The sequence below is a fragment of the Monomorium pharaonis genome, chromosome 7 (genome assembly GCF_013373865.1).
Source record: "Monomorium pharaonis isolate MP-MQ-018 chromosome 7, ASM1337386v2, whole genome shotgun sequence".
Taxonomy (NCBI): domain Eukaryota; kingdom Metazoa; phylum Arthropoda; class Insecta; order Hymenoptera; family Formicidae; genus Monomorium; species Monomorium pharaonis.
The window spans coordinates 7,962,941-7,983,154 of NC_050473.1; the positions used below are offsets into that span (position 1 = coordinate 7,962,941).

The 20,214-nt window shown below is 33.4% G+C and overlaps 2 protein-coding genes and 3 non-coding genes across 6 annotated transcripts; all 5 read right to left on the reverse strand.

Moving 5' to 3' along the window:
• Nucleotides 1-948: 948 nt before the first annotated feature.
• Nucleotides 949-6,402, reverse strand: LOC105838817 (mucin-2). Its single transcript, XM_036290016.1, has 2 exons — nt 5,446-6,402; nt 949-4,973 (listed from the first exon to the last, which is right to left on the reverse strand). The coding sequence occupies exons 1-2, from the start codon at nt 5,458-5,460 to the stop codon at nt 3,039-3,041; spliced, it is 1,950 nt and encodes a 649-aa protein (XP_036145909.1). The 5' UTR covers nt 5,461-6,402; the 3' UTR covers nt 949-3,038.
• Nucleotides 6,403-8,954: 2,552 nt separating this feature from the next.
• LOC105838804 lies at nt 8,955-10,633 on the reverse strand (the record flags this gene model as incomplete). Its single annotated transcript, XR_004964070.1, has 2 exons — nt 8,955-9,421; nt 10,379-10,633. It is a non-coding gene; the product is annotated as an uncharacterized LOC105838804 (transcript).
• Nucleotides 10,634-15,931: 5,298 nt separating this feature from the next.
• LOC105838846 (tRNA N(3)-methylcytidine methyltransferase METTL6) lies at nt 15,932-19,339 on the reverse strand. Of its 2 annotated transcripts, none has more exons than XM_028194924.2 (10): nt 19,242-19,339; nt 18,744-19,129; nt 18,517-18,662; nt 18,117-18,260; nt 17,765-17,941; nt 17,275-17,382; nt 16,941-17,057; nt 16,667-16,719; nt 16,237-16,464; nt 15,932-16,041 (listed from the first exon to the last, which is right to left on the reverse strand). In XM_028194924.2, the coding sequence occupies exons 2-5, from the start codon at nt 19,119-19,121 to the stop codon at nt 17,785-17,787; spliced, it is 825 nt and encodes a 274-aa protein (XP_028050725.1). In that variant the 5' UTR covers nt 19,122-19,129; nt 19,242-19,339; the 3' UTR covers nt 15,932-16,041; nt 16,237-16,464; nt 16,667-16,719; nt 16,941-17,057; nt 17,275-17,382; nt 17,765-17,784. The 2 variants fall into 2 exon arrangements, with proteins under 2 accessions (XP_028050725.1, XP_012540172.1); XM_012684718.3 differs by having other exon boundaries at nt 16,237-16,467.
• On the reverse strand, nt 16,789-16,877 carry LOC114253806. The gene has a single exon (XR_003625282.1). It is a non-coding gene; the product is annotated as a small nucleolar RNA snR60/Z15/Z230/Z193/J17 (small nucleolar RNA).
• On the reverse strand, nt 17,129-17,216 carry LOC114253805. The gene has a single exon (XR_003625281.1). It is a non-coding gene; the product is annotated as a small nucleolar RNA snR60/Z15/Z230/Z193/J17 (small nucleolar RNA).
• Nucleotides 19,340-20,214: the final 875 nt, after the last annotated feature.

Here is a 20,214-nt window from a genome sequence, read left to right on the forward strand (position 1 = left end):
TCTTAAAATCGCTTTCGCTTTTCGTGCTTTCTCATCATTTTATTATAATGTTCTTGCACCGTCACAACTCCTTTTCGCACTCGACTTAACTCTTTCATTAGAACGTATGATTCTTTAAATCCATTACCTGACAATACTTCGTTGTCATTAAAAATTGGTATCCTCCCTTTTTCAGATTCGTCAGTTTCTTTACTTTCCCAGTCACTAACTTTTTACTACCTCTCGCTCTTTTTTATAAATCATTTGTAAATCTCCTTGTATCTTACTTCCTCGTCTTTCTTGCCGATCTAGTCTGATCATTGCCGGAACTCTCGCTTTCTCGCTGTCCAACTATTTCAAATGACCGATATTTAACTGTCCGTAATTATTGAAAACTATTGAACAAAAAAGTCTAATTTGCGTGAAATAGAATCAATTTGCATATCTGGCGATGAGCAGAATTTTCCAAATGAGATTCGGAAAACAGGTCTGAGAAATTTACATGATTTCGAAATATAATGACGAAAGTGCACCAACGGTACGAAACGGATACCGGACAGTAGAATATGGGTCACTTGCAGAAAGTGAGTTGACAACAGGTTTAACACGATGAGCCTGCTGGACCAACGGAGGGTCAAACCGCGCTTTCGAGACTTTGGTGAGTCTCCGGGCTCGATGCACGCTTGACCTCTCCAATACTGTTCATGCATTGCGGGAACTACGTGGAAATCTGGCTTTCGTAACGGTACGATTTAGTCTTGTTTGGCTTAGAAACTTTCTTGAGGATATCAGGCATTAAATATTAAGAGGATATATTCTAGAGCGTAAAAATGTTTCTTATTTTTAGGAATTTTTTTTTTTTTTTTTGAAGAAAACTGCTGCACACATCTTTCTACATTTTTACACGTCTACTTGTACATATTTAATAAATGTCTGCAATGAGAACAAATGTCCATTAATTTTTATATTACGTAAGTTTAAAAGCAGATACAATTTTTAAGTTGACTAACATTATTTCTTAAAAACTACTTGACTTCAATTTTTGTACATGCACTAAAATTTTAATTTTCTGAAATCCATAAATTTAATTGTCTTCTTCCCCAAAATATATGTTCGCCAACAATGAAAAGTAATACATTTTCATATTCTTATTCTGGTTTTTAAAAATTTTAGCGGTCAGAGAAACAGAGCTGCTGACTTCAACAATAAAGAGAAGCGCAAATAATCACAAAGAATTAATAAATGTTAACAAGTTGTTAAATGAATACAAAGTGTCCCTGTTCAATTATCTGAAGATCTTAATTTGTAGATACTAAGTGAATGAATCGGATCTGACTGCAAAGGCGCGTGTATTCTTCCCTTCTTTTCTGGTAAGAACAAGTCCCAGAGATTACGAAATCGCCCGGGAATCCTACACCTGTGGACAACGATACGTTATACATGCTTAGGATTGCTTGGATAACCCGACTACGTTGACCGTGACTGGAATTATCGAACGACTTTCGAGGTCAGAATCCAATAGCGTGGCAATGATCACGACTGCACGGGTGAGAGTTTCTTCACGTAGGTCTATTCGGACAGACCGGAAGTGACAGTAATTCATTTCCTTGATTCAGCTTTCCATCGCGATAATATAAGATGCGCCACATGCTGCATTCTGCGGTCTGCATGCAATTAGATTAACGTTATGTGTGCGTCTTAGACGCTCACATTTAGCCGTGTTACATGCTTTTTTAATATTCACTATTCATGCATACCAAATTTTAGTCATTCTGTACTTCACGTTTAATTATTAACTTAAAAAAAAAACGGGAAACATAAAGTATCATCTTTCGAAGTAAAAAAATATTTATTTGACAAAATAAATAGAACATGTATTTACATATACTTGAGGATAAATTTGTTTCGGAGATAGTAGAAGAGGCACACGCGAAATTTCGCAATTCATTATTTATACTATTATCATTAAATCAATAAAAAATTTATTATATACATATTATATATACATATGTATACATGTATATACATATATGTATATAATTATACGCACGAAAACACACACACACACACACACACACACACACACACACAACTACACGTACATTAGCTAATGCAATTAAAAAGTAAGGAAAAGTAAGAAGAACACTCCTCAAAAATTTCCAACGAATTTCCCTACTCTATAAACGTTACGTTCGTATGAATGGTTCATGAAGTTTCTTTTAAGCGTGATCGGCCATTAGAAATGACAAGTGACGCCTAGAAACATTCGCTTGACACTCTTGCCACGGTATCCTAATTCCAGTGAGGCAACTGTGCTAATTATCACCTGCATAATGTCACTTTCTCGACGATGAATTTCGAAATCAGCGGATATGTAATGACAGATGGTACAGCGGAGGCGTGTATTGAGCAATTATTGTAGTTACTCTTCAATAATAAGAAACTTAAGCTGAGTATATTAAACGCAGGATGACAAACTAGAAAAGGAGAAAAGTAGTATCCTTATTTTCTAAAATTTATAATATCGGCATAGAATGTAAGTTTCAACCTATTAAAATTATATAAATTATTCATAAAATTGTAAAGAGATTTTGAATATTGAAATATATTATCTATATATCTATTAAAATTAAAACTTCTCAATTTCATTCTAATTTTCCTGGATTGTTTGAACAGGAATAAATAGTCCACCAGCATCTAAAATTCTAATAAATAAACATGATCTATAAACTTAAATTATACAATTTTTATAACAATTCAATGTAAAATTCAAAGTCATTCCAAGTCAAGATACAAATAAAATTTCATATCACGATTGATTTGCAGAAAGCAATTGTTTCGTCAGCCTAAATCTCTCTTATTGAAAGAAGAAAACGAAATTTACGGGAAAAAGTGTAGCGCGATTTCATTAGCACATCATGAACACGCGACAGCGATGACTCTCCTTCGCCGCGTACTTTCTTCTTCAATCTCTTCCTCTCTTTTCCACACGGGTAAACAGTCAGACATCATGTAATCGCCTTGCGACCCGTTCGTGAAACGAGTGAAACGAGAATATTTCATTTCCATATTTTCGTCTGTCCCGTCTGCGTCGCGTATGAAGGCGCGTAATTCCATGGGTAACTCGGCGGAACAGGCTTCTGCAGCTGGTAGGCGATATTCACGGGATAGTAATACACCGGATAGACCGTTTTGACTGGTTTATAGAGAATGGAATTGATAGGTGCGGGCTGCACGCCATAGGTATGTTGCACGGTGGACGTTACGGCCGGAACAGTCTGCGCTGGATGCACCTGGGTGGGAGTCACCGGTAGCAGGGGAGCGGCGATCGGCGTCGCGAGGGGAGCAACAGGTCGTATCGGTTGAATTGGTAGGGCCACCGGTGTGATTGCCGGTGTCAAAGCGATCCCCGGCCGATTAGCTGGAGACACGGGAGACGAGAGAGGCGGTGTCGTTGTTGTTGGGGTCGAGGGCGCAAATCCCGACGCCGGTTTCTGCGGCGGTTCCGTGGGAATCGGTATCCCGAAATGAGTGGGCGACGTCTCAGAGGATTGCACGGGTCTGACAGGTCCGGAAGTAAAGATGCTGGTACTGTAGCTGGGTATGAAGTTTGTCCCAGTGATGAAGGTCGGCACAAATCCACCGTAGACCGGGATTCCCGCGGGAGATCCAGTCGCAGAGGAACCAGGCTGGTTAGAAGCGGGTTGCAACGACGCTACTTGGGCAGTACCACCGTCGTCCTTAGACGGTTGCAATGGGGATTGCGTGGTGAAAACTCCCGTTGCTGCTACCGCAGTCGTTGTAGTCGGAGTTTGCGTGGTGGTCGGAACACCGTAGTTAACGGGAAACCCCAAGGGATTTATCGTGGTCCCTGGTAGGAAGGCAGACTGGCTGAACGCGATGTTTCCAGAGCCAAAGGCCGAAGGTTGTGTAGTCGTGGGTACACGTGAGTTCACGAGTTGCTGGCTTATAGAGGCCAGAAGTTCCTGATTCTGAGTGAAACCTGCTTGATTCTCAGCGTATCTCTCTGCCGCGTTCGTGCTCGGGTTAGTCCGAGCCTGGGCGAGAGCCTGCTGCAACTGAACGATCAGTCGATCTTTTTCTAGAGACTGAATTTGATCCAGAGTCTGTCGAGGGTCGAGCGTTCCCGACGCGTATGACGGTAACGAGCCACGGAATCCATCAGGATTCTGCGAGGTACTTTCGAATCGACCATTCGAATTATGAATCTGGTTCCCGACATTCTGAAACTGATCGTAGCTGGGCGCGAAGTCCTGATTGCTCGCGGGTGCGCCGTAAAGTTGCTGGATCGCCTGCGCGTTCTCGGACAGGAAGAGCGCGGCGTCGGAAATTTGATGGCTCTGAGTCTGCACGAAGTTTTGGCTCTGCGACCCCGTACCGTGAAATTGTTCCTGACCCGAAATGCTCTGTGAATCAAAATAATCCGAGGAATAAGCTGGCAGCTCCTGGTTTTTCGGCGGTAAATAATTAGCGGTGTGCATGCCGAACGGCTCGTCATTCTGACTGGCGATTGGATTTTCCTCCGCAAAATCGACGTTTTTAATCGGGCTAGGTATTCCCTGTTCCGTCAATCCAGATTCACCGAAATTGCTGATCGATTGCTGTTGATTGACATCGGAGTACTGAAACTTGTTTCGATGATGCTGAGCATGATGTCCGTGTGTGGCCGGACCAGAAGTTGAGTGAGTTGGCGGTCCGTATTTCGTAAACGGTCTACTTAACTGGACTTTGAATGGGATTTGATCTCTGGATGGATGCGCTTGAATGCGAAACCGAGAGCTCGAAGAAACACGATTCGGCCTGTTATAGATATATCCGGAATCTCGTTTGCGTTGAATATCGGATTTCTTGAAATCGGATTTAACAACCTCACCGAGGCTCGCCACTTCCAGCTTCGTGACTTCTGACTTTTGCACTTCGGCTTTCCGCTTAGCTTGGGTCAGTGAAGACACCAGTACAAGAACATAGATGACCTAAAGAGCGAATCAGATTTCTTGTATAAAAATGTATCCCGAAACGTTGTGACATAAAGATAAAGATATAAGTAAAGCAGAGTATTTTAAATTAAATATATAAAAAGTAAATTTCTTAAAATTATATATAAAATTACTTCATAAATCACATTTATAATCTTAATATATGTTTAATGTATAATATTTTAAAATAAAAACTTATTATAATTGCATACAAAAGAAATCAATGTTTTTTTTAACATTATTAATTATTCATAAGTTTTCGAGTTTGTCTATTTCTTTATATGAAATACATAAATATGTATAATAATGAAATAAATTTGTACAAGTTTTTATTTTTTTATAAAAAGAATTGAAATCATAACTAAAAATACTTTAAAAAGTTTATATGTATGCAGATTAATATAAAGATAGATAATATAGTAATTACATTTAAAAAAATTTTATTGTTATATTAGATACTACTAGATACCAGAAACAGCCGCATTTTCAAGTTTGTATAATCCTTCTCGCACTTTACACTGCACTAAGGCAATCTAATTATCTTTTCTTGGCAGTTAACAAGAAACTGTTGCTATTTCCCAAGTAGTCTCGACATTGAATTTAGACTGAGCGACTCAAGGAACTAATTTGTTTGAAGACAAGTCCGCGCCGACTAAGTCTACGACCATACCAGCACATGTATAAATACAATCGGGTCGCGACCATCCACGAATTACAATAGACTTTCTTACGGGCTTTCATCGATCGAACTTAAGCAATACTGTTACGGATTCGTGATGTTATACATATCGATGCAAAGTACGTCGTATATTCGGCGCGGTCCTGTAATCGTGAAATTCGTAGTCGCTTTATCGAAGTCTGTTATATCCTCGATAACGTGATTATTATATGTTATAGGGAAGAATGGCTTTGTTAAACTATCTAAAAATTTAGCTATTCAGCTAGATCTGAAAATAATTATGTTGGGCTATTAAAATAATTGAAAAAGAAAGTTTAAGCGTGATAAGCAATGCTGTAAAAATTTTCGAATATTTTAGGAACCAGTTTAAGCACTTTGTATATATTTTTTAATAATCTAACAAAATTTTCAGATCTATATCCAAGTAAATTTTCAGGTTTTTTTTAAACAAAGCTATTCTTTTTTGTGTAAATATAAGATTATTCTTTAATGAAAAAAACAGTCTAAAAAGAGAATTACAAAAAATAATGATTGCACTAATTATATTGTGATAATCATTATTGTGCACAATATTAAAATAAACCACATAGTGTATCTATTACAAAGAAAATCTAATCAAAGAATACTCTTTAGTCCCAGTAATGAAATCAATAACCTCGCGCATAACTTAGCAGAATTAAGAAAAAAAACGCTTTTTTACCTGAAAACTTTTACCAATAAATCTATGCGATGGCAAAGAATAATAAATTTGATTAAAAATCCAATTAGTTTATTCGGTCTTATTATAATCACTATGAGATGGTACAGGAAATGCATTAAAAATCGCAATACTCGCTTTTAACGAAAAATATAATCGCAGGTCGCGTTTCACTCATGATAAAAAAGTAGCCGAACATCGCGTCGCTTCGCTCAAAACAAAATGCGTGTAAAGCGAGCATACGCAATTATTATATATTATTTATTATATACGCAAAGAAGCGCGCATATAAAAGATCGAAACGCGACTGTGCGCTTTGCATCCGTCCGTAAACTATATCCCCGCTATGGAAACACGATAGAGGAAACTGGTGAACTTCCGACGAGGTCACGATGGATCCGATGCCAAGCGAAACGCAGCAGCGGACAACTCCGGCCGGTGACATTCCGGTCACGTTTGCCCGGTCTCCTCTCCACATCCGAGAATTCCCAGTGAAAGTCAAGGCGGGGAACGGGCGAAGTCTCGGGGTCTCGGGGAATACGGAATAAGCGTTCCCGTTCCCGTAGGGATACGTGTGTATTGTGTAACACGTCGAGATTACGCGTAAATCGAACCGTCGCGCGTGTCAGTTCCTGATGCCTCGGATGAAGTATTCCGCGAACGCCGCGGGCGCGTATTACGCCGACGGAACGACTTTATTAATGTCTCGCGAAAACAGAAATCGAGGGGATTGGATAACACCGCGCTCTTCGGCAACGGAATCCGAAAACGGGCAACATTTGCAAAGCAGAATGCGGCTTAATTACGTATCGTGCAACGCAGATCCACGAAACACATCATAAATATATGCTAGAACTGATCTTTTACATATCTCTCACACGGAGAGAATTTTCTCTTAAAAATTACCCTGAAAATCGTGGTAATTGTGAGACAACGTAAACCTTGGAAAATTTTACCATACTTTTAATAAAATTTACAAAAATTTAGTAAAATTTTAAGAAAATTTGGCTAAGTTTTAGTAAATTTTGTTAGAAGTATAGTAAAATTTACTAAAACTTAGCCAAATTTTCTTAAAATTTTACTAAACTTTACTAAATTTTTGTAAATTTTATTAAAAGTATGGTAAAATTTTCCAAGGTTTACGTTGTCTCACAATTACCACGATTTTCAGGGTAATTTTTAAGAGAAAATTCTCTCCGTGCAGACGATCTTTAATCCTAGAGTATTAATGTAGATGATTTTTCACCCAGGTGCCAATTTAAGTTTAGTGCAATTCATATTATTAAAATTTTGATAGTTTAAATAATATTTAATAATTTCATATTTGAAATAATGCTGTTTCAGTTATTCTAACACTTTGCAACCTAGAGCAAAAGAATTGTAAAAAGAAATTAATTGTATAGATAAATTTTCACTCAGAGTAGAATCAACGTCAACAAATATGAATAACACTCTAAGATTAAAGATATTCGATTATGTCTGGCTTCTACAATTCAATATAAAGAATGTACGTATTTAATAAAAACCTCAATACTTAAATACATTATTTCTACTATTGCATTATTTACCCACTCACGCATATTTTTAATAATTTATAAAACGTTTTGTAATTAAATTTACATAATTATCAAATCGATAATTTAATTAATTTAATGTAGTAATATAATAAAAAATATAAAAATTGGTAGATGAAAAATCAATCTTCTATATTTTATCAAAATTGTGCAAGTTTCTTATGTGTGTAGTAGAAAAATTTGCATCGATCAACAATTATTGAAGAAGATTGCTTTCATGTAAGATTGCGCGGAAAGATCATATTTCGTACAATACTTTGACGAAATTTATGTGTCGCATTAGTGAAACCGAATGCCAATGTTCCCGGTGGCTAATGGTGAAACGCGATGACGCTAATGTAATCCCCTCGTATACGCCGCGCGTTTACGAGCTTCAACTCGTTCCGTCTCTCAGATTCGGTCTCTCAATGACGCCAATCGCTTCCGCTCGCCATCTTCCTGCATCGCGGGACCTGAAAGTCCACCAGCTATCAATCATACATTAAGCACTCGTATGAAACACGAAACCGCAAATGCATGCGCGATGAACTGACCGGGTTTGACTATGAAAATGGCCTTTACCATTAATTTATTTACAACGGCGGTGCGCGCGCTCGGCAGTTACCCAAATTGGATCCGAATTAATGCGCTTTGGCAGTCATTAAAATTTGCAATGCTTTTCTGTTAATTATCCACCGCAATTACCGCGAGCTGTTTATCTAGTAATGTATCTCACATGTGAAATAAGCACAAACGTGCCCTTTTAATAAACTCTTACGGCAGCTTAAGGACGCAGCGTTGTCCCAAATAAAATTTAATATTCCACCGAAAATTACCAATTGCAACAAATCACTGCGAATTATTTCCTTCTTTTTTTTTCTCTCTTTCATTTGTAGCATCGCAGCTTTCGCAAATTATAATACAATAGCTTGCGGCTTAATAGCCTGTTGTACGCGTAATTATCAGATATCAAATTTCGTAAGCGAAAATCTCGAAAATTACGTTTCAAGTTTTGGGGAAGGGTAGAATTTTAACTCGCCAGAGAAAACTTTTCTTTCACATGTAGTGCAATTTTATTATTACAATAAGCATAGGAAAAAAAAACCGACAGTCAAGAGAACTCAAGTGCGAACATATACACCCAGTGCTTTCGGGATCAATTGAATTTTGGAAAGCAGAACTTCTTCCGTGAGGTCTCCATGAGGTAATGGGGTTTTTCAATTAAGATTTCCGTCTTCCGTTTTAATCCCGTGGATTCCGATGTTTCAGATTAGTAGTAGATGTAGGGGCTGTTGTAATAGGGATTGTAACGGTAATAGGGGTAGCCGCCGTAGTGAGAGTACGCGTATGGCAGGTTGTAGCCGCTGTATGCGTACGGGGAGTATATGTACGGCGAGTAGTACGCGAGGCCTCTCTTGTCCCTGCCGGGATCGGCGGTTGTCTCCTGCGTCTTTGTAGCTTCGGGGGTCTTCTCCACCGCCATAGCAATGGCTACGAGAGCCAGGAGGAGGATAGCCTGCAAACGTGAGCGTTGATTAATTCGTAAGTCGACGACGCTTTCATCGATTCTCGTGGCTAACGACGTGGACATTAAACGTTATCACTCCGATTCACGTATAAATAAATATAAGTTGTTTTTAATCAACACTAAAATAACAAGATAGATACATTTTTCAATGAAATTAATTTTCCGTGAGATTTTTACGAAATATATCTCGCGAATGTTCACCAGATAATCTGAAGCTGTTGAAGCCATTAATAATTTAATGCGAGTATCTATCCATTTTGTAAGAAACTTATGGATTATATTTTGTATTAATATTCAAGGATAATGTAGTTGTTGATATATTAGCCACACGCGCGTTTGCAAATGAAATAATGTGTTAATATATTTAAATGACGTGAGACTAGCTATGCTAAATAAGATGAGAGGCAAGATCACGGATATAACAGGCTAAACGAAGATACACAATTTGCAATTCTAAAATGTTTGGAAATATTTAAGAAATTTGGCAAGCTTTTAAATATATTTCTAGTTTACCATTTCATAGCCATTAAATAATTGCAACTTAAAAGAACTTGCCGGCGGAAGTCATCAGGACTCTAAAGGGAAATCTTCCGATAATTAATCATACCGGGGTAACACTAGAATATTACAGTATTATACGGCGGTAAGCACGACTTGATCTGAAACCAGAACACCGAAGCCGAACTCAAGCCGATCGATTTACAGATAATCGCGGTAATGCGGTAATTAGACCGTAATCAGCGGTATCGCGATCAGCGAGTGAATTAATTTGAAAAGCTATCAGAATATTTCATGGGATATACGTATGAATGCGCGGAGGTTCGATTGATCGACCCGAAACGGACGGAAAATTATGAATTTTCAATTGATTTGTCCGTCCGACAGCGGTGCGAATGCATGTATGCGTGTAACGATATCGAAAAGAGATTCCATTGGAATACTTACGAGGAAGCACTTCATGGTTGATGAGCTTTTGGAGGATCAGCTGCTGATGATCAGTAACCGAATGTGATGCCTCTGCTTTTTGGCGGTTGGCTTATATACCCGACGATCCGAGCGTTCTGCATGCGTCACTGGCCGATTGATCAATGTTGCACGAGGACTCGCGCGGATCGTGAGCGTGTGCGCGCCCGCCGCGTGTGCGTGTGCAGCCTGCGAACTGTTGCGTACACGGGGGGTTGATACACGGCGCGTATGCGTTTATGCACCTTCGCATATGTAATTTGTAGCCGCGCGCGCGCGCGCGCTGTCATCATCGCTGTCGTCGCGATCAGACAATGCATCGCGTTCACGTATTCCGCGATGTGCATACATCGTGTATACCATCGATGGATGGAACTCGGGTGAAGCAAGGGACCTTGGCAACCTGCCAAAGACGGAGGAAAGTGTTTTATGACGGTGACATAATTATTACTGCTCCCGCCGCGCCTGCTTCCTAGATACGCGCTCGATGCATCTTAGCGCGCAAATTGATTATTGCGCACTTAGTTAAGCTCACTTTAGACGACCTATGATTATGACGATCTATTCGTATAAGATCTTTTAGATTAATTCTACTTATAATTTTATATATCGTACACATGTTGATACATTTATATACTGTATTTTAATATTTGTCTTGTATATGATCTTGAATATGTCTGTGTAGGGTAAATGGTTCAATTTTTAGCAATGTCTTAAATCCTGAAAATGTAATCTTTTTTAAATATACACATGCTTTTTTAAATATATAAATTATATTATTACATAATTGCATATACATAATTGTTAAATTTTACTTAAATTCTTAAACTGTTTATTCTTTACAACATTTTTGACAACATTTTATTAAAAGTGATACTTCAAATCTTTCAATTAAAATAAAGCATTTGAGATCAAATTTTCAATATTTGGAGCACTGTAAAATTAAGCTATTTATCCTCTTTTAAATGTTTTGCGTGTTATAAAATAGTCTATAAAATAATATTAGGTTTAATTATATAGCTTCTCATAAATCATCATTGTAAATTTAATAAAATGTCAGAAATATTTTAAAATATTAAGACTTATTATATATTTTATCCTCCATTTTACTAATAACAATTTTTTGTATTTACAATTAAACAAACTTTAAGAATTATTAATTACTGCATCCTAAAGAGAAAGAAAAATAAAATCAATGTATATGTTAATAATAGCACAAAAAAAGATTTATTCAATGTGTTAAAAAACGTGATTTTATTTCAATATCAGCTCCGTCATCAAATCGTTTGGAATAAACTGCAGTAAAAACACGATAGACAAAAAAATTATAGAAGACACTATTAATTTTGTTAATTTATTACGTCTGGTAGTTGATTCACCTTGCAACATTCGGACATTTTTCGGCGATGGGCAAATGTTTCTGGAACGCTTTTAGAAATTATTCCTATTTCTTAATTTTCCTCATAAAATTAAATATGCAAGAAATAAGGATTTATACATGGGTGTATTCAAAATTTTTTAGAGAGGAATTTTGTCAATTCTGTTATTACAGCAATTAGTTATTGCTGTTAGCAGCAAGTTAGACAGCAATTTTTTACATTAATGAATTGCTTTTTTAGATATTTCAAAGTTATAAAAAAACAAAAAAGCCATATATGAAAAATATTGCATAATAAATAAAAGTAAAATAAAAAGAATCGATAGATCAATAAGATCAATTAAAGAAATATACAATTTTTTCACAAAGCAATTTAACATATTTTCAACACTTTATGCGATAACAATTTTTCCAGATTCAAAAATAAAATTTTGTTTATTTAATTAAAAATTAAAAATTTAAAAATTAAGACAGTTAAACCTCCTAAATCCTTTTTTTGAATACGCTCATAAATATATAATTTTGCAAAATTAATTTTCATCAAAATAATTTGCAGAAATAAATAATAGAACTTCTTTATCGTTGCTAAACATGTGGTTTTATTGAACGCCACTAATAATTAATACTTAAAATCTCAACGAGCATGTCTATATCGCTACATATGACCGCATTTACTATAGAATTGTAAATTCTGCTATGCGGTTGCTCATATTTACATTTGCAAAAGCTAATTAAATATCCAGTTGACGTACACACGTTTAATTAATTAAAACATACAAATTTGTTTCAGTTTGAAACCGTTCGCTCGGACCAGCTCTGTCTGCAAACATTTATGTTAATTAATTAGTAACTCAAAGTAAATAAATGTAACCTAACAACGCAGTTTTTTATAAAAGCGTTTTCAAGAATATACTATTTTATATAAAGACAAGAACGTCGCGTTCTTATGTGTATGTACAAGATGTATAGGTATTGCTCCCTACTCATGAATTCGAACTTGGACTCCGCGACGCATTTAAAGAACATTGTATTGCGTGGAATTTCCCAATTAAATAGAAATGAAAAAGATTCGCTGATTACGGGTCACGCCCATCAACATCATATTTAATTTTGGATTCTGATTCGACCTAGACAGATTAAATATTTCCATCCGATAGAAAAGATCAAGGATACTTGTCGACCTTACGAGTCACTTGACAAAAATGCAACTCCCGATATTTTTTATACGGTGGCGCCGCATAATCGCGTTTTTAAATTAGAGTGGTCCATCTCATAACACGACTCAAAAGTCAAACAAAAATGTTTTTCGATATTGGATGCACCGCATTTTATTAAGTTTCAGTTTATAAAATTCATCTTATAACTAGCAAAAAATGAACTTGCATAAAATAACAATTCGTATTGGGCTCATCGCCTTTGCCACTACATTTTACAATCCTATAAATACGAGAACGATCGACTCATTAACAATTCGGATTGTTAAACATCATATTTCTCTGAGTTTTTTTTTTTATTCACATTTTTCGCCTCCGCATAGTTTTATTTTATTCGTGCCTTTATTGTCTCCACGCACGTTTTGCAAAACGAAATATTTGTATGAGGCAAAAAAATGTCACTGAGATATATCATAGGCAATTTGCGAAACGTTTTTATGTAATACAGGATGTTACAAAACTAATTTCTCACTCTGATATTTCTTTAACTGATTTACACAAGATGTAACCTCGTATTAATCACGAATAATCAATTAGGATAAAAAAATACTACCATCTTTCAATCGATTCAATCCTTGGTTGTTAATTGGATCATCATTAAATATATAAAATCATCGTTTAAACAAATATATTGTATAATATATATTGTAATAAATTATATTTAATTTTAAATTATATACTAACTCGAAAAACTGTAGAATGATCAGCTACCGCGCTATTGCGAGTCTATCGAAGCAAAACTAATTGGGACAAGGTATCAATTTATTTCATTAATAAGTAAAAATGTCTCGATGGTTTAGAAATATTTCAATAATTATACTTACAAACTCACTTTCAGTAATCCATATGGCATTTTGCTTTAACGTCATAGAGATAATTATGCTTAATATCACCTAATTATAAGAAAGATATTAAATTGTAGATCAATAAATGATACAACAAAATGATCTCATCTCGCCATAGCAATAATTAATATTCATAATGTACACGTTTTATTAGTGATTTCACAAACTAACTCAATAATTTATTCTTCACACGTGTATTTCAAGATAAATTTTTAATGTCACTATTTTCGAAAGAAGAGAAGAAAATTGTAGCGCTCACATTTGGAATATGTGTTAATAGATTTATGTTGTAACGTTTTACATCAGTTTGTCGAAAAATTGTGTAAAGTTGTTATAATATTAAAAATAAAATAACACATTATAAATGTAAGACTTTGAAATGAATAATCCTAGCAAGTAAGTTGAAAGAAGAGATTAATTACATATATTAAAAATTATTATACAAACTAAAAATATGTAATATATATTGCAATTAACGCATAACTTAATAAAAAATATTAAATAATATATAATATATACTTTTAAAAAATGTATATTAACAAAAAAAAAATGAGATAATGTGATTGTGTGTGTACGATTGCTGTTGCAATTACAAATTCGGTTATTAATGTTTTTGTATTATTTAGAAATCTCAAAAGCGCCACAATATAATCTGCAATATAATTCAACGTACATTCATAATATTTTATTAACAAATTGTTAATGTTGTAGTACTTACGAGCGAATGATAATATAACTACATTGCGATAACAATTAATTCATGTCAGATACAACTAACTTCATTTAACAAATTATGTATGTTACCAATAGAGAACTAATTAAACTGATAATAAATACAAAATGTTAAAAGTGTATTAATTCATTGAATTATTAAATGCGCAAATTTTAAGTTATAACCCATTAACAATTAAATAATTAATGTTATTATTTTCTGCAACATAGAATGCAAAAATGGTTCCTAAATTTATACTCGTGTTACATTTTAATAAAAAATGTATAAAAAGTAAATTTCTTAAAACAATATTGATTTAATTTTATAATCTTACTTAAATTATTCATCAGTAAACTTTTAACAAACTCTTCATAATTTTAGGATAATTTGTAAATTTTAATATATGTATAAAAAGACTTACTTCAATGCATTTAATGTAAATTTATAATATTTTATGTTTAACATTATAATTCAATATCTCTGAAACATTCCTGCAAAGCTAAAATTCTTACCTTTTTCATTATGGTTAGGCATGCCTTATCAACACTAGAACAACCGAACCATCAAAAAACACATTTCAAATTTCTAAATTAACAATATTAGTACATTATTTCGTTAATATATTAAACATATCAATAAGTTGTAAATCGCCTAACGGTCTGCATCAGATCTTAGTGATGGATATAATTCTTCTTTATTAAATTTAATTTTTTTAGCTTTATTTTAAACTGCGCGCCGACAGGATTCGTCAGACTTAAGACACAGTAAATAAGCTAAATTTCGATGCTCAAGCGCATCTTATAATCCCCCCTTCCTACTTTCCCCGAAAATTTTTCCTTTTCTAAATTAAAATTATTTAATCGATTTATTATTAAAATTATTTAATCGATTAAAAAATCAAAAGTAATATGTAAAGAAATTTAAAAAAATGATAGAAATACATTTATACTAGTTATTCTAGTGTCAGTACTAACAACACAATCCAATGGCTGTTTCATGCTACATATAATTGTATCTACGTTAGCGTAATAATAATTAAATTATGGCATTCTAATTTATTTACATACAATAAATGCAATAAACTATAAAACTAAATAATATAAAACAATATAAGTTATATTTCTCATCTATTTGTTTTTGAACAATGTAGTTTATATAAGCGATCAAATTTTTATTATATCAAACTGTATTAGACTATAATGGTATTAAAAAAAATTTAACTTACCATCTTTTATTTGTCATATTAATTAAAAATGTGAAATAATAAGGTACCAAGTAACTAAAATTTTACAAATAATGCCATGTTTAAGCTCGAACTGCGGGAATAGGTATAAAGAATTAGATTATAGTAAAAGAGGAAATAGTATTAAGAAAAGAGATTACATAAACTTGTAACAATTAACAATTTTTTATTTATAAAATTAAAAAAACACTTTAACATCTCAATATAAATTTTGTTTGATATACACAATATCCACGCCGTATTGTATATTAACCTGTCAACATAAAATAATTCACAATTTATAGAACTACACTTTTTAAGTATGATACATTAATAATAAAGTTCTACTTCAGATAGAGCTAATAACAAAATAATCATAACAATTCATTCGAAAGATGGTGATATTGGAATTCATCATGTCGTAGTACATTTACATTAAAAAAATATGATATAAAATATGTATACTTACTATATATATTTTGTATTTATGCCTGTTACACATATTTAAAGTAGTAATTTCCGCAATATATATGTATTCTTTTCCGCAATATATATGGATTCAGTCACAAGCATATTATACTCTTTTTCTCAAGACTTTTAATTTTTAAGTTAATCTCACATAAACCAAGGCATTGTATAAAAAACGAAATCAAATTACGAGTCAATTATTTCACACAGCCATGCATCATCTTAATTTCTTCTGTAACATATACAAAATTATTTGCTATAATTATTTAACAAAAAAATATATATTTAATTTTCAGCTTGTTTCAGTGGTAGTGACGAATAATATTAATCATGGTTAATCTTCATACATACAGAAAGGTATACATCATTAAAGAATATTAAAAATATAAGTATTCAACAAACTAATAACCTTATAAAACTTATAAACTCACCATATATTTAAAATACTCCTTTTTCTCGATTGGTCGCAATTCTTTCAAGATATCTAAAATACAAAATAATACGGTTTTTAGATCTATTTCAATCTCAATATATTCATGATATATAAATACAGAAACAATATCAGATAGGAGCGAAAGACTATAATATTAAATTATCATCAAGATATTTCAGATGAACTATGAAATCATCACCTAATTATGCAATGCGTACGCAATATAAAAAAATTAAACAGAAATACAATTATATAAAAACTTAAGTACACACCTTTAATATCGATTGCGCCATTATATATTTCTACTAAATATAATTAAATCATGTTTGAGAATTAAAATTTTTCTCATATAATTTATCACAAGCATTACTGAACTGCATCTGTAATATCTGTAATAAAAAAAATATATATATATAAAGCAGACATTTAAAATTTATAACACATTCAAGATTTATAAATACATAAATATCAGATAGGAGCGAAAGACTATAATATTAAATTATCGTCAGGGTACTTCAGATGAACTATGCAATCATCATGTAATACACAAATGCAATACAAAAATTTGACATATAAATAAAATTATATAAAAACCTAAGTACATACCTTAAATATCCACTGCTCACTTATATATTTCTATTAAATATAATTAAACCATGTTAAAAATTAAAATTTTCCTCATACAGTTTGTCACAAGTCTCACAATTACAATATCTGCAACAAAAAAAGAAAAAAACAAAATTTATTGCGACTTATTAATAAAATAAGAATAATATAACTTTATTAATAAAAGAATCAGCACTGCAGGACATTGTCGTCATTAAATCCGGTAAGTCATGAGATCATCATTAAAGTCAAATATTAATAAACAAATAAAAATCATAAATTATTATGTAGCTTTATGAAAATATAACAATCATGTATGCACACATTTTATATAAAAATATAAAAACAGAATATAAAGTAAAATATAAAAATTAAAGAATTTCTTTTATACAAATTTAAACTTTAAATTTATAATCAAAGCTATTTATATATTTTACAATAAATGTAACTGTAATAAATGCAAATGTTAATCAAAATAACCATAACTTACCACTTTACACATATACATGTTCAAGATTTCTTGAATTTTGCCTGGACAAAGATTCTCGGAACATCAATATTCTCTTTTAAATTTACTGTTCGTCTTTGTACATAACAACAATCCAATGTTTGAAAACCAACAGATTCAAATAGACATGTTATTTGTTCTATGGAGAAATAATAACTCCTAAAAAATAAAAAAAACATTGTTATTACTGTACGTTTTAAGTAGATATAATAGAATTCTTGTTATTTGGCAAAATCAAATACTAAAAAATTTATTTTATTATAGATTAAATAAACTATAAAAACATTATATCAACTTATTAAGCAGATTATAAAGAAAAAAAGTATAGAATCACCTGGTTCCATCTTGTCGCATATACAGATTCTCACTAATCTTATGCCCAGGTTTAAAACGTAATTGTGCCATATCGTACAACCCGTAATCTCTAAATAGCAATATTCCTCCACTACCAAGAACGTTGTATATATTCTGGGCAACTCTATTAATTATATACAAGACCAATTAGTAACTTTAATAAGAAGTTTGTCCTTAAACTATACCTAGAACTGAACTTCTTATATGACTTGTGTTTTCTTTTTCCAATATGAGAACAAAAAGAGAAAAATTAAATCATGTAAGAAATTCAATCCTGGAGTGTGAAAATAGAACAAGTTCAATATTAGAATTTTAAGATAATACTAGAATTTTATTTTTAATAATATTTAAAAAATCGGTAATTCTAGTACTTAACGTACTTGGAAAATTTATCAGGATGAATAGCTGATAATACAAATACCAGAGTTGTAATGTCAACTGGACAATCAATTTCGGCGAAACAATTTTCTAACGTAATGTCCGCTTGAAAGGCTTTTATTGTTTCCGGATGGAATAACGTGTGACTCTACAACGAAACGACCATTAACACAACCGACGCCGGTAACTCGACTCCAATTTGCGATTATAATCCGGCGTATGTAGGTACCTTGAGCAACTCGATCGCCCTTGTGGATAAATCGCACGCGAATATTCTCCGAAATTTCAGTCCGTCCTCTATTAACGGATAAACGAAATTGCCGACCCCGCAGCCCACCTCGAGGAGGACATTTTGATCGCCATTGCTGCTCGAACCCAGCAACTCGTCGAACTCCCGCGTGGTCCAGTGCCTATCTTTGAAGAACCTGGTGTCGTTTCGCTTGTAGAACAGATCCCAGTGCTTTTTCGCGTCCCTCTCGAGTTGATTCGCGCGAAACTCGGACACCAGGCGGGAATCCTGCGCCCGCATTCTATCGATTTCCTCCGGCGTGAGACGCTTCGCCACGTGGCCGACGTTCGATGTCGCGTTTCCGACGGATTCGCTCATTCTTTCGCCTCCGGAATATATTACCGAATCGATCAATTAAATTCGCAACGCGTAATTCATTGTTCTTCATTGAAGAATTTCACGCAATATTACGGCGTAAGAAGAAAAAGAAGTGCTTACCGGTTGCGAGTAGTCAACCTTCCTCCTTGAGATGTCCGAAGAAAATGGACGAAGACCGCGTGGTCGGCGTGGAACTGTGTGAGATGGCCTTTAGACAAGAAGGCAACGTCGCCTGCAACGTTGCCAAGATGCGGTAACAGCCACGTAATGTCACGTGACATATGCCGGCAAAATTCAAACAGATTGAATATACAATCCGAAGAAAACTGATTTTAACAAGATATACATGATAACATTTTCATTAAAATTTTATTCAAAATTTGAAAAATATTTCAAATTTTTGCAAAGTATACAAGTAATTAATGAATCTAAATCCGAAAATCAGAGTATAAATAACAATTTTTTGTTTCGCCATACAAATTTCATCAATTGTTGTTTAAGTGCAATATAAAAATAAACAGTAATTAAAAAATAATTATAAATTGCACAAATTAAAAAATTTTTTGTCGTAAATCAATATAAATTTGTAAGTATTTATCTTCCTAAAACTTGTTTGGGGTAAATATATATCTTCTTCAACAATATAATGATACCCATTATAATAATTAAACAATAAAATTACAAACGTGTAAATTTTAAGCATTTATTAATAAATATATATATAATGTATATTAATTATGATTAAGTTTAAGCGTAATTAATATTTAATTATTGAAAATTCACTATTATAAATTTATAAAACTATCGCGAGCTATGGTCTTTCTTACATTAATAGTCTAAACTTACTAATAAAATTTAATAGTTTAACAAATTAATTTGACGTGCTCCTTGATAAGAGATTAAATAAACTTCTGTGCCGCGGATGTCGGTATGAATTCCACGTACAAACACGTTTTTGTTTCATTAACATGCAGAACCCATAGGGGACAAATATTTTATGCCACCGTATAGCATTGGCACACAATGACACACTATTAAAGAGGGCTAAACGTGACTAAAATTCAGTCAAGTAAATTGCGTATCGTACGTCGGC